Source organism: Metschnikowia bicuspidata (genome assembly GCF_001664035.1).
Source record: "Metschnikowia bicuspidata var. bicuspidata NRRL YB-4993 chromosome Unknown METBIscaffold_1, whole genome shotgun sequence".
Classification (NCBI taxonomy): domain Eukaryota; kingdom Fungi; phylum Ascomycota; class Pichiomycetes; order Serinales; family Metschnikowiaceae; genus Metschnikowia; species Metschnikowia bicuspidata.
The window spans coordinates 2,811,000-2,824,143 of record NW_017387731.1 but is presented as its reverse complement, the minus strand read 5'-3'; the positions used below and the strand labels follow the sequence as shown (position 1 = coordinate 2,824,143).

Below are 13,144 nucleotides of genomic sequence, written 5' to 3'. Positions count from 1 at the left end.
TCAACTTGGCAAACGAGTGCTCTTATGATTTAGTCAGTCGCTTGACAGAACAGGCGAGTAGTATGATTTCACCAATTTTCCAAAACATGCGCGATGTCGATATATGGTACTTCTGAGCTTGAATCTTAGATGTATATAAGATACCTCAAGAATTTGAGCGTCACGACTCAAATTTGTCTGTATCATGGATTGTAGGATATGTAATGATGGATTGTTGGAATGAAATGCGAGGTACTGCGAAACGCCTTCCTATTACTTGCCAAACAATTTAAACACGCACATTTGGGGAAGTGCATTCGAAGAAGTGCAAGTTCGAACATTGTTTTTGCATTGTTTATGACAGCTAGCATAAGATCCGGCTAGTAAGAATGCAAACTAAATGAGCTTTTATTTCCAAAAGATTCAATATGTACACAATGGCATGGTGTTTTTCTGATCAACGGCTTCTATTGTATTGATCGATCATACGGTTTTCAATCAGTCACGTTAAACCCGCGGACTCTTGTCAATGTATACTGATCACATTGGGCAAGTACTTTAGTAAGCCAACACATATATCATCAAAACCAGCTATACAATCAGCGTGCAGGGCTTTAATGCCATTTCCATGCCGGGTGCACTAGTTTTGTGGATGAGTCTCGCTGCTTCACTAGACAAACAAATTCACCAGGCAAGTCTAGAGTCATGGACACTTCTCATATTCCCAACTACTTACGCTTCATCTTGCCGGAGACGCATTCTTTAAACATAGCGAATTCTTTTTGACACGCATCTTTTGCTATATTGTTATACGACTTGAAGACACAGTCCCCGTAAATTGCTCCCAAGTATGAGCACTGAGCACTAGCTTCCATAAGTCTGGCGGCAGGTCTAATTTTTGTCATATGGCGTTTGGTTGAAGCTGGTTCTCATCAAGGCTAGTACTTTTTTACCGTTGGACTGCCCGAAGATCGCGCGAAACCATGCAATCCGCAGAACGCAAACGAGCTTCAGAAGCCGCCAACTTTTTTCTTCCTCGTGGTTGCAAAGTACCAGAAGCTTTGTATTTTTTCCCGCATAGATTGACTTGCGGTAGTGGCCATGGAACAAGCAGCCACGTGATGGGGAGCAGTAAGTCTATTAAATGCGTATCTATGAATCTGGTTGACCAGCCTATGTGAACCTCTTTTCGACCGTGTGGAGCAACTTCATTGATTGCTCCATGAACAGCAACATCAAAATAGAGTGAGGGCCGATTCTAAAGAGCTGAGCCCAGAAGCCTTTGTATAGTGCAGTGGGCCCCTCTGTCTTTATTGTCTTGATAAAACAGTCGATAGGGCCAGTATACAAGTTTCCCTTCTGATTGTACACTCTGGTCAACACCACATCCCATGGGTTCATCACAATAGCGACACCGAGACCTGTCATTGAAGAAGAAACGAGATGCAAGCCAACTGAGCCATCAGTCATCAAGTCGTGCTTCAAGATGTAGTTTTTGGTGAAGTTGTAGACAGGCAATTGAGCCGCAGAGCCCGCTCCAGTTCTCAAAAGCGCAGCGTCTGTACCACGGAACCACCCTTTGATTCCTTCGTTTGCGTAGATGGTTTTTAAGCCATCAAAAAGGCCCCGGTAGTACGTTTGCTGACCCACGCTGCCAGAAGCCCCGGCCTTGTTGAAAGACTGCATTCTTGTCTTGATGAGGAAAAACGGATTCGAGATGACAGCACCCGCCCACCCGGAGACAATACCAGACATCACATTCACGAAAAGATTCTGTGGAATACGAGATGCGTCTTCTGAGAACTGGTCCGGAAGCAACACTTTGGTCATGTAGTATCTGGTTGGTTCGTAAAGCCCGAGTCTGCATCCATTGAGTGCTATCTGATATACGTATCCACATATCAACCCCTGTTGCAAGCCGCGCAAGCCCTCGTTTTTATAGATGACAAGTGATGCTTGCAACGGATTTTTGTACAATCTGGGTGCATCACTTTTCAACGAGAGCTCGCCCTGAAGCTGCATTCTTGTCTTGATAAGCTCGATCGGGTTAGTGAACGTGACGGCTCCACATGCCGCAATACTGCCGGCAATGAACCCACCGAGAAGGGACACCTCCTGGGCCAGATTTTTTTTTTGTTCTGTTTTCTCAACCATTGATTTCCCTTCACGCTATTCCAGATGTATTAGATTCGTGGGTGAAAAATCTCGCCGATACCGGCGCGGTTTCGATGCCGGTGCGAAATTCGATGGTGCGCGGAGCCATTTGGTAGATGTACAACGAGAGACTGAAGGACTGAAGGTGGAGTTCAACGGATTGGTGAGGAATCCTGCCCAAACCATTGGCTATATAAAACATTTTTCCTTGCTTTGAAACGTGTGATTCCGTTATATTCGAACTTATAACTGGCGTTCGAAGGGTGGCGGCCACGCTGCGTCAGAACAGTCCTGGGCGTGCTTCTCATGTTTCGAATCCATCCCATATCAAAACCTTGTGAGGCTCGCGTTTGAGGAATGAAGTTTCAAAATTCCGGCTTGATCGTAGCAAAAATTACATACTCAATTCAATTGGCGCAGTACTGGGAAATTTTGAAATTTCTGGAAATATTACAGTGAAGACCGGAAGCCCATACTGTTTCGTCCCAGTACACTTTCCTCAGCAGATCTGCTTCATTGATGCTATATTTTTTTATTGTTCCAAAGTAGGCTGAACCACTGAATTGATTTTACATACATCCTAATGCATCGGATGCAGGCCAATTTCGGAATCGACTCGGCAGACCCCTTTGATTGCATCTTATCAGGCATACAATCCAGAAGCGTTGATTCTCGTATTTGCGGGGCGACATGAAACATTAAATCTGCTTCAGGCGAGAGCTGCCGTGGTTGTTTCAACCACTAGATATGAAACAGCGTCAATGCTAAAGCATTTGGGTCTTAAATCCACGTAAACTGCTAACTTCGGGAAGGAGCTTTGCTCTTTACCGAAAAAAGTTGGCTTGTTCAAGTGATGCGGCGCTCGAGTCATTTTCGACGCCCGTCGGACACGTTAGTGTGAATGGCGCACCCCAAAAAAAATATGGGGCCAGTCGATTTGTGTACATGCACCTGTATCATTTATTCTTGTATCGGCATCGTTTGATGGGGCTCAAAACAGGGTAGATTCCCGTCTGATTCGTACTGGACAAACCTTGCAATAACAGAAACCAACACCTGTACTTGGATCCTGTGCTGATGTCATCGTCTTCATCATGCGTCATTTTTCTCTGTGCATGTAACCTGCGCAAGGCCGCTGCTTCTAAAAATACCACACCTCATACTCAATAGGATTGGACAGGGGCGGTTAAATCTATAATTAAGTACGATTCTTGAGCTACAACATGGTTCAAAAAAAGAGCTAACTGTCTCCGTATATATAAAGACGCGAATCACGTTTTGCTCGTGTGTAGTTTTCAGTACGTGTAGAAAGACTCGGGCATCTTGATTTCTCCCAGACCTCTCGTTTTCAAAAATACGCGATACGTTTGTAAGAAGGCTTTGAATTTCTCCTTCTTCGCGAAAACTGAAAACGATTGTCGGTTTGATTGAGTGGAAGTGCAAAAAGAGACTGAAGCTCGTGCCCTTTGTGTCCATCTGTGTCAACTGAAACACCTGTCATATCCTAGAAAGAGCATTCCCTTTTCTTTTACAGCTTAGTGTTGGCTCTTGTATATTAGCACAAGATCTCGGGTTTTCCAACGCAAAAACCCAGATCAATAGGTAAGAATAATTTTCCCTTCGACGTTTCCCAACCCCGGAATTCTAGTCTTTCGAACCAACGAGATCTGAAAATCTGGTGCATTTCTATTCTTGAAAATTCCTAGGACCAGAAATTATACTAGCATTAGTGAGCCGCCTCGACTCCTACACATTTTGTGCATCGCGGTGACTGAGGCGCTGTTTTTTTTTGTCCTCCCTCGCGTGGCTCTGTTCGATCCTCTCCACTTTCTCGAGCCACCTACATCCAGGCACTTGCCAGTTTCTGCATCGGAAAATTTCCATATTCCACCCATATTTTAGAAAAAAGGCTTCTTTGTTTTTCCTGAGCTCCACTAGGCCGAAATAGAAAGCCTCGTTTTGAAACTCATTTGAAACTCATTTGAAACCACGAGCTGATTTTATTTCATCGTGCGCCATTGATTGATCTTCAACCTGATTATTCCAGAAAAACACAAAGTACTCCAGAATGGCACAAAACGGAAGATTAGTGAACAAGGTGTTCAATCAAGATTTTGTCATAGATAAAAGGTTCAAAATAACCAAGGAGCTAGGCCACGGAGCATATGGCATTGTCTGCTCAGCCCAATACGACGACGGGTCCGGTTCTCCTGGCGGCAACAATGTGGCCATCAAGAAAATCACTAACATCTTCTCCAAGAAGATTCTTTGCAAAAGGGCTTTGCGGGAAGTCAAGCTTTTACAATTCTTTCGAGGCCATAAAAATATCACCTGTTTGTACGATCTAGACATCGTCATGGATCCCGTTACAGGTGTATTCAACGATATATATCTTTACGAGGAACTCATGGAGTGTGACATGCATCAGATCATTCGCCTGGGACAGCCTCTCACTGACCTGCACTATCAGCTGTTCATTTACCAGATTCTTTGTGGTTTGAAGTACATACACAGTGCTGATGTTCTTCACCGGGATTTGAAACCAGGAAACTTGCTTGTGAATGTGGAGTGCGATTTGAAAATATGTGATTTTGGATTGGCACGTGGCTTCTCGGAAGATGTTGAGCAGAATTCGGGATTCATGACCGAATATGTCGCCACAAGATGGTACAGGGCCCCGGAAATCATGCTCAGCTTCTCCAACTATACAAAGGCTATAGACATATGGTCTGTGGGCTGTATATTGGGAGAGCTTCTTGGTGGTAAACCTCTTTTCCGAGGGAAGGACTATGTCGATCAATTGAATCAGATTTTGATGGTTTTGGGAACTCCAAAAGAGTCAGCATTGACGAAAATTGGCTCTCCACGTGCCCAGAACTATGTCCGGTCGCTACCTATCATGAGAAAGATTCACTATAGAGAAATTCTTCCGAACGCTAATCCGTTGGCTCTCGACTTGTTGGAAAGGATGCTTGCGTTTGATCCACACGAGAGAATCACGGTAGAAGAAGCACTCAATCATCCATATTTAGCCGTATGGCACGATCCTCAAGATGAGCCCGAGAGCAAGATAAAGTTTGACTTCAAGACTTTCGAAACGGTTGACGATATGGAATCCATGAAGCAGTTGATAATCGAAGAGGTGAAAAGTTTTCGGGAGTTTGTGAGAAAGCCCATTCAGGAACAAAAACAAATACAGCTTCAAATTCAAGAAAAGCAGCAACAACAGCAACAAAGAGAGGCAGACCAGGAGCAACTTCGAAAGAAGTTGGAGCGAGAAAGGCAGCAGCAGCAGCAGCAGCAGCAGCAATATATCCAGCACAGAGAACAACAGATCCAAGATCAGCATCAGCATCAACAGCAACAGTTTCAAACACAACAAGACCACCAGCGGTTTGAGACAAGTTCCAAAAGCATTCCCGGGGGCGAATTTAGTGATCAGTTCGGTGGAATCATGACTTCAAATGCATCTGTATTGAATAATACTGGTCTTCTTACAGACCCCTCTCAATTACGCAACGAAGACAATTTGCAACATTATGATGCTATGCCAAAGCCTCAAGAGTTTGAAGAGTTCTCATTACTAGCGAGAAATGAAGATCCTAATCTTTTACTAGAAGAGGAGCTAGGCTTCGGTATGGACGGAAGCGCATTCCATAATTAGAATTTAGAAAGATCGATTGTTGTGGAATATAGAAATCATTGAGCTGGAAATAATTGTGATATTTATTGAGTTGTAGTAAAATGTAACATACGCTGTGTCAATCTTTTAAAGGCCTAGCCTATACTTGAAAATGTCACCACTCTTTCCGTATATCCAAAAGTCTTTTGAGTCACAGTGAAATCCTGATATGTGCCCGTTCTTCATCAAACAAGACAAATCCATGGTTAGCAAAGGAACTTTGATAGAAGGGAGGTCTTTATCGTTCACAATTCCGTGAAGTATGCAAGGATACTTTGCTTTGAGCTCTCGTTTCTGCTTTGTGTAATGCTTTTTGAGTCGCATCTCATACAAGGATTTGTAAAGGGAGAAGACTATCTGAAGTTTCTCCTCTGAATTGCCTGGGGAATTTATTGGACTTGCATTGGAGCTTAATAAATTGTTGATACCCAATTTACTGAAGGAAGTATGAAGTTGCAAGTCTTCGGATTGATTGAGCGATCGGCCCCGGTTGTGTTGACGAACAGCGTTTGGAGAGGGGTTTGGTTTGCCCCGCGAAGAGACAGAATGTAATTGGGACGTCAGAGCAGAATCTGCATTGTGAGAATGTCTTCGTGCACTTGTCGTGAAATGGCTCTTTTTTATTCTGGGAAGTGCTTTGTTGTTGAATTCCCAAAAGTTGACCGCACCGTCACTACCACAAGATATCAAATTATAGGTTCCGGTATTCAGAGAATTCTGCGGGCTGAGATATTGATCTTTGGACACAAAACACACTTTCTGAACAGTGTTTGCATGACCCTTCAATCTACTTACAATCGCAATGTCTTTGATCGAAGGTGCATAGTATGTTTCAGGACATTCAGCCGTCGGAATTTCCAACGAGTTTGAACCAGTAGCAAACCCAAGAAACGAGGCCAGCAGATGAAGATTTGAGCTTGAGCTGTTGATTGTTCCGCTCCGGGATCTGCCCCCTTTGTTCAGAGTAGGGTCAGTCTTCTTGCGTAAAAGTACATTGATGTTATAGTAGCTCATCTTGAAGATTTCCACTAGATCACCTTTCCCACATGATACAAAAAACTTGTAGTCAGGCGAAAAGTCTATGTCTCTCACGCCTTCTTGGAAATAGTTCGACACAATGTCCGTCAAAATGGGCAGGTTATAGAAATTGTCAGAGTTCCCATAGTTCTTGCCATACGTGGCTATGAGATCAACAAAGCGCACAAGCCCATCTTCAGAAGCAAGGGCCAAAATCATAGGATTGTGAGAGTTTTCCACCAGGCTTTCATAAGGAATGGTAGTTGCAATGGAGGTGATTGGCTTGTGGCTGATTTTAAAGTGTCCAATGAGGTATGATGGAGATGTGTCATCAACTTGCGATGTATCCTTTTTGTCCCAGCCGCTCAAGTCAAAAAGTTTGAAGTAAGTGACAAAGCGGTCACTGCCAACAACTTCCTTGACGTATACGCCCTCGGATTTGGGAGGAGCACTGGGATCCACGATGACCACCTCACCTGTCGCATATCCCGCAATAATAAGGAGTCCATAGGTAGGGTGGCCCAAAGCACAGAGGGAAGTAACTGACTTGATGCTCAGAGAGCCCTGTATTCCGATGGGGCCATTGTTGCCTAGGTCATTGAAGTGGCGGAAGGTTAGAGAAGTGAGATTGATCATGAAAAGATCACCGTTGCTAAGACCTAGGACGACAAGCATTTCACTAGCAATTGTGATCATCGACGTGACCATCAGCTGGCTGTTTAGTTGAATCCGCAAGACCGGGCCCTCAGTCACCCTCTTGTACAGCTCTGGCAGGGACTGCACCAGGGTGGAACTGCCATTTGGAGAATGAGACGTGGGAACAACGGGCGCCGGTGGCTGCGGGTATATCTGGCTTGTGGACTGGCTTGTGTTTGTGCAAGCGTAGTTGTGGTTCTGGTCTATAGCAAATACATTGACAACATTAATATGCGCACTGACCAAGAGTTTACTTGTACCCGAAGATGATAGACGCGAAAAATAGGACTTTTTGTCAAAGTCAATGAGCGACGAGACAATCGCTGGATCTCGCAGGTGCCTCCTTGGGGTACCCTTGAAAGGAGCAGGAATATGTCCGTCGTTGGCTGGATCTGATGTCAAAGCATGCCAGTGGGCCGGCTGCGTGGTGTCTGATGCCCCAATACGTAGCAACCTGTTGATGCTATTAGTTACCTTATTGAACGGATTCCGAAATTCGGGCGTTTGGGGAATCGAGTCCGCATGGTTGTGTAGCGTGATCATCGAAGATAGACAGCCGGGATTAAGATGGACGAAATGGTACGGGTCACGCAAGAGCGGATTAACGTTGGCGCCCACGTGCTTGGCGCCATCCTGCTTTTGGTCCCCGCCTTCGGAAACCAAGTTTGAGAAGATATTCGCATAATGAAGCGGCATGGGAACGTAGGTGGTGGACTCGATATTTCTATGGATATCCAGCTGGTACGGCGGCCGCGAAACATGCAAGTAAGTGTGGTCAAGATGCGCTTTGGCGGAAACCGACGCGTCGACGCCTGTGAGCGGCCAGTTGAAACTTTCAATGGCGTTTAGCCGAGTTGGACACAAACTATTGTCGAGGGAAAAATGCAAGTTATCGTCCAAGATTGGAAGACCGGGGCATACCGAGGTGAGAAACACGGCCAACGGAGTGGCCTTTTCCATAGAAGGCGGGATTTCGGTCATGGTGATATGTGGTTATGTTAAGTGTGCTGATTCGGTCGATATTTGTGAAAGTTTTTTGGCCCCAGGCTAGATATCAAATGTCTTTTGAATGACTGTCTATGAATGACTGTCTATGAATGACTGTCTATGAATGACTGTCTATGAATGACTGTCTATGAATGGCGCAATGAGTGGGGGAGGGGGGGGAGGGGGAGCTGAGTAGAAGCCGGCAACAGCGGTTGCGATAGGATCACTGGTGTTTTATTGATTTCGGGGTTATACGAAATTTCAAAAAATCGCTTTTAAGTACTGGCAAAAGCTTCCTATGTATGTAGGTTAAGGCTATTCCTCCGCGTATGCGACAGATGACGAGGAAATAGGTTTGGGCTCGCTTAGGCCGCGGGATCTCAGTTTGGCTCTACGCAGAACGCGGGGCTTCAGCCCAAAAAAGGAGGAGGCTACAGAGAAAAAAAGAAAAAGCAGACCACTTCGAATCGGGTCTTCACTTCTGGGTTTCCTGGTGGTTAGAATCTCTTGCTATCCCGTTTTTTTCTGCGGGTATGAACCAAGCCCTGCGCCATTGCCACAGTCGCTCATATTGGGCTCCTGCATGGGGTGCTCCGCTCGCCCAATCCATGCTTGCATTATCAGGATGGTCACGTGCGAGGGAGTACTCTGCGCACTCCCACGACATGACTGCACGCCTCGAGATGGCTACCGTCTTCATTTAATTTCACTAGGCTTTTCCTCATGCCCAGTGAAAATGTCTGCACCCCAAAACAGCCAGGTGTGTGGTTTTGTTAAGTATACTCGCCGATCATTGCCGCTTTTCATATTGTGACCCGGTGTTTATCCAAAAAAAAAAAAATGACAAGGAAAAGTGGGAAGGTAGAGTGGGACATGGGCGTGAGAAAGCACTGCCCCTAACTACTCATCCCCTGCCCCCATATCCGAAGATCTTCACGAATCCAGCCGCCAGGCTGTTTTGTCGGATTTAACGTTTTCTAGAAGCCAAACCAAAATTCTGCCTTTGGCCTTGTGGCCTCATATGCCACTTTGCGTCAAAATAGACAGGAGTGGGCGTGCGGCCGAAACCCTCACACTTCTGTACTACTAAATGCCTTAGGGATTATGATCTGTTAAGCTCTCATCTAATTCTCAGACGAATACACCGGTTTGGTCCTCGGCTTCGTCCAATTTGGCTTCCGCTCGATGTGCTCACCAAGTCCTCCCCATCCAATACATGCATATAAGCGCAAGCTGTTTTCCCCGCGCTCCTGGACAGTGCGACATTTGTCGGCGGCAAGGATCGTCACCCGCGGAAAAATTTTACCGCACTCTCCTTCAGAAACCCCCTTAACTCAAGCCCTAAGTGTCCTCAGTCAGACCCCAAAGTCATAAGCAACACCCATTTTTCTCCTCACATACCATCATTTCTGGCGTCAAACTATACACTGACACCATTATTGAGGACCGATCCATCTGGCCTAAGGGACTTTTGCTCCAGGCTATTTTTGTTGTGTTGTTCCCAGCGCTGTCCTACCCGCGGTGAACGACATTTTTATTTTGTCGTCGTCGCGCTCACACCAAAACACACCCGCGACTGCACTATTGAGGTGCATAACTAAACCTCACATCGGTCCCTATTTCTCCGCGCAAGGCCTGCTAATTTTTGGCAGGAAAGAACACATACTGTCAATTGGTGCCTCGGCACTTCAAAAATGGCAGTTCTTACTTCCAAGGCCGCAGGTGCTGGGAAGGCCGCCGCCGGTGCGAGGTTCCGTCAGCGAAAAATCTCTGTGAAGATATCCTTGCCCATCTATAATGCTAGCGAGATATCCGGTACCGACCAGGATCTTGAGCCTTCCCAGCTTCACCACCTAAATGCTTCTGCACAACAGTCCCGCGACCTACATACCGTGGAAACAGGTGTCGACAAGAATGAAGAGGACGAGGTTCATTTGCAGCAAGTCATTAACGCGGCTCAGCGTGTTTTATTAGGCTCAAACAACGAGTCTGATAAAGGAAAGGAGCTCTCGTCGGTATATATTCCAACTCCAGATGCTTCGAAGACTTGGCCAGACGCGAAAAAATATTACTCCGATGAAGCGTTCATTGAGCCCGAATCATACATAAAATTCAGTGCGACAGTGGAGGACACGCTTGGTATCGAGTACAACATGGATGAAGAGGACGAAGCATTCTTTAACGAAGCTTTCGCAAGCGATACTGACAAGTCGGGTGCAAAACAAGAACTGAAAAAGACCAACGAACTTGCAAAGCCATCGCTTGAAGCAGGCAGTAATCGAAGCTGTACCATGCTTGAGTTCGAAGCTATCTGCGACAAATTCGAAAAGAAGATTGAAGAACGTCAACCATTTTTGTCAATGGACCCGACCAACATTCTTTCCTATAAAGAGCTATCTTCTTTGATCATCGAAGAGTTCAATTCGAGTGCTACCTCCGATTTCTCCATTGCTCAAACAGGTTTGGATCAAAAATACATATCAACCTCGACAATCAAGGAAAAGCTTTCCAAGGAGTTGGGATTCGCACCTTTTGTGACGACATTTGACAAGAATCAGCAATCAACACTTGGTATCCGCTCCATTCCGAAGTTATTGAAACTCTTCGGAGAACCAATTTACAATCATTGGAGAAAAAGAAAAATTGCCCGCAAAGGCAAATCTATTACTCCAACACTCAAATTTGAGGATCCTAATGCCAATGAGAAAGATAACGATAATGATCCGTACGTATGTTTCCGCAGGCGTGAGTTTAGGCAGGCAAGAAAGACTCGGAGAGCTGATAACTTGGGCGCAGAAAGAATCAGAATGCTACAAAAATCGTTGAAACGTGCAAGAGAGATAATCTTCTCTGTTTGTAAAAGGGAAATTCTCAAGCTCGAAAACTGGGAGGCTGATCATGAAATATTCAGACTCCGGACGGAGGCCAAAGGCGTTAAGCGCTTAGTGGGAATCAAGGGTGATGATCACTTGTTCTATCCACATAAGCGGAAGAAGATTATCAAGATTGAGCCGGAAGAAGAGGAACAGATAGAAGCCCCAAAGTTTAAAAAAGAAAAGAAGAAGCAGCAAGACACTGTACCGTCTTTTACTCAATCAAAGGAATCTGGGAATTTCAATGGCCAAAGTCAACCGGAAGCCTCTTCAACGCAGCCGTATGTTAAGCTTCCTCCCTCCAAAATTCCCGATATGGACTTGGTTACTGTATCGTTTGTGATAAATGAGAAAACCGAGGCCATAAAGCGAGCTGTCCTGGAAAAGTTGAAGAAACGAAAAGAGTCTGACAAAGGGTTTGTCAATATCACTTACGATCCTCATCAGCCATTTTTCAATATCTCTACCAACAGGGAAAATAAGCAGCTAGAGCTCAGTCACATCCCATACTCTTCGATTGCTGCAAGCCATTATCACCAATTTAACACCACCAATGTCATCGATGATCAGGTTGTGAAGGCTTTGGAAGATGGGTCCAAAGCTTTTCCAGGAGTGAAGTCTTTTAGTGGTGCAAGCGGTGAGCTTGTGCCGTCTAGGAATTTCCCGCACCTACATTCTTTACTCACGAAACACTTGAACCTGAAACTCGATGAATCATCCAGCTATATCGCTCAGCTTCTTTCAAACGTGGAGAACAATGATTTCAGTTCTTACACCAAAGGATTCAAGAAGCTGATGGATGATGAAAGCGATACCATGGATGACACTTCTGAACCAATTTTCAGATTACGAAAGCGACTCGGCAGAGCCAACAGAACATTTATTGATAGACGTGGGCTCGTTGCGAGACCCGATGATGCTATTGACGAATGGCTAAACTTCTCAGACAGCGACGAGGAACCGAATGCCAATCTGATAGATAAATCATCAGAATTCGCCGAGAGACTGAAACTGAAGGATGCATACCACAACAAGAAAGATGCGGTATTGCGCTTGGATTCTCGATGGAAATTTGATGAAGACTATCCGGATTATGATAGAGGCATTCGTGACCCATTCAGTTTGAATCCTTCAAAGCTAAACTCAATTAGTGATGATACTCAATCAATTCGATTTGGGTCCATGCTTCTTTCCAAGTCTTACGACTTGTTAAGAGAAAGCGCACACCAAAGGCAAGCGCTAATTCAGCAGGCCAAAATCCGAGCATTGCAACAACAGCAATTGCAGAGAAGTCACCCCCATGGAGCATCACTGTCAACTTCAAATGTTCCACAACCACAAGGGAAAGGGACGTCCAATGCCGGGACAGGTATGCGATCTATAAATGGAAGCGCTGGAGCAGGGCTCTCTGCCAATAGTCCATATCGGAAAACACTGTCCCAAGGTTCGTACACTGCTAATATCAACAAAGTGGGGAACAGCGCAGGTCGAACACAACCATATACTGCACAGCAATTACTGGCTATGCAGCAGTATAAACAGCAACAGAACCAACAAATGCAGAGTCAAGGCACTCTCACTCAGAAGAGGACCACACCAGCTATAGTTCATCGAGCAAACGCTGTTTCGGCAACTCCAAAGATTGCAGGAGACGCCAAAAAATTGCATCCTGACCGCCTCTAGATGAGGACGGATTATGTACCATAGCAAATAGATACGATATAGAACAATGGTTTGTAGCGCGTGCCTAACCGCA

At 45.3% G+C, this 13,144-nt stretch overlaps 4 protein-coding genes across 4 annotated transcripts; 2 read left to right on the top strand and 2 right to left on the bottom strand.

The window, feature by feature from the left end:
• Positions 1–1,152: 1,152 nt before the first annotated feature.
• On the bottom strand, positions 1,153–2,133 carry OAC1 (Oac1p; the record flags this gene model as incomplete). The annotated part of the gene is made up of 1 exon (XM_018856840.1): positions 1,153–2,133. The coding sequence occupies one exon, from the start codon at positions 2,131–2,133 to the stop codon at positions 1,153–1,155; it is 981 nt and encodes a 326-aa protein (XP_018714099.1).
• Positions 2,134–4,201: 2,068 nt separating this feature from the next.
• Positions 4,202–5,797, top strand: MKC1 (mitogen-activated serine/threonine-protein kinase; the record flags this gene model as incomplete). Its single annotated transcript, XM_018856947.1, has 2 exons — positions 4,202–5,400; positions 5,539–5,797. The coding sequence occupies 2 exons, from the start codon at positions 4,202–4,204 to the stop codon at positions 5,795–5,797; spliced, it is 1,458 nt and encodes a 485-aa protein (XP_018714098.1).
• A 105-nt stretch (positions 5,798–5,902) lies between these two features.
• Positions 5,903–8,509, bottom strand: METBIDRAFT_9865 (uncharacterized protein; the record flags this gene model as incomplete). The annotated part of the gene is made up of 1 exon (XM_018859476.1): positions 5,903–8,509. One exon carries the CDS (start codon positions 8,507–8,509, stop codon positions 5,903–5,905), a length of 2,607 nt encoding a protein of 868 aa, XP_018714097.1.
• Positions 8,510–10,209: 1,700 nt separating this feature from the next.
• On the top strand, positions 10,210–13,071 carry EPL1 (Epl1p; the record flags this gene model as incomplete). Its single annotated transcript, XM_018858558.1, has 2 exons — positions 10,210–12,679; positions 12,791–13,071. 2 exons carry the CDS (start codon positions 10,210–10,212, stop codon positions 13,069–13,071), a joined length of 2,751 nt encoding a protein of 916 aa, XP_018714096.1.
• Positions 13,072–13,144: the final 73 nt, after the last annotated feature.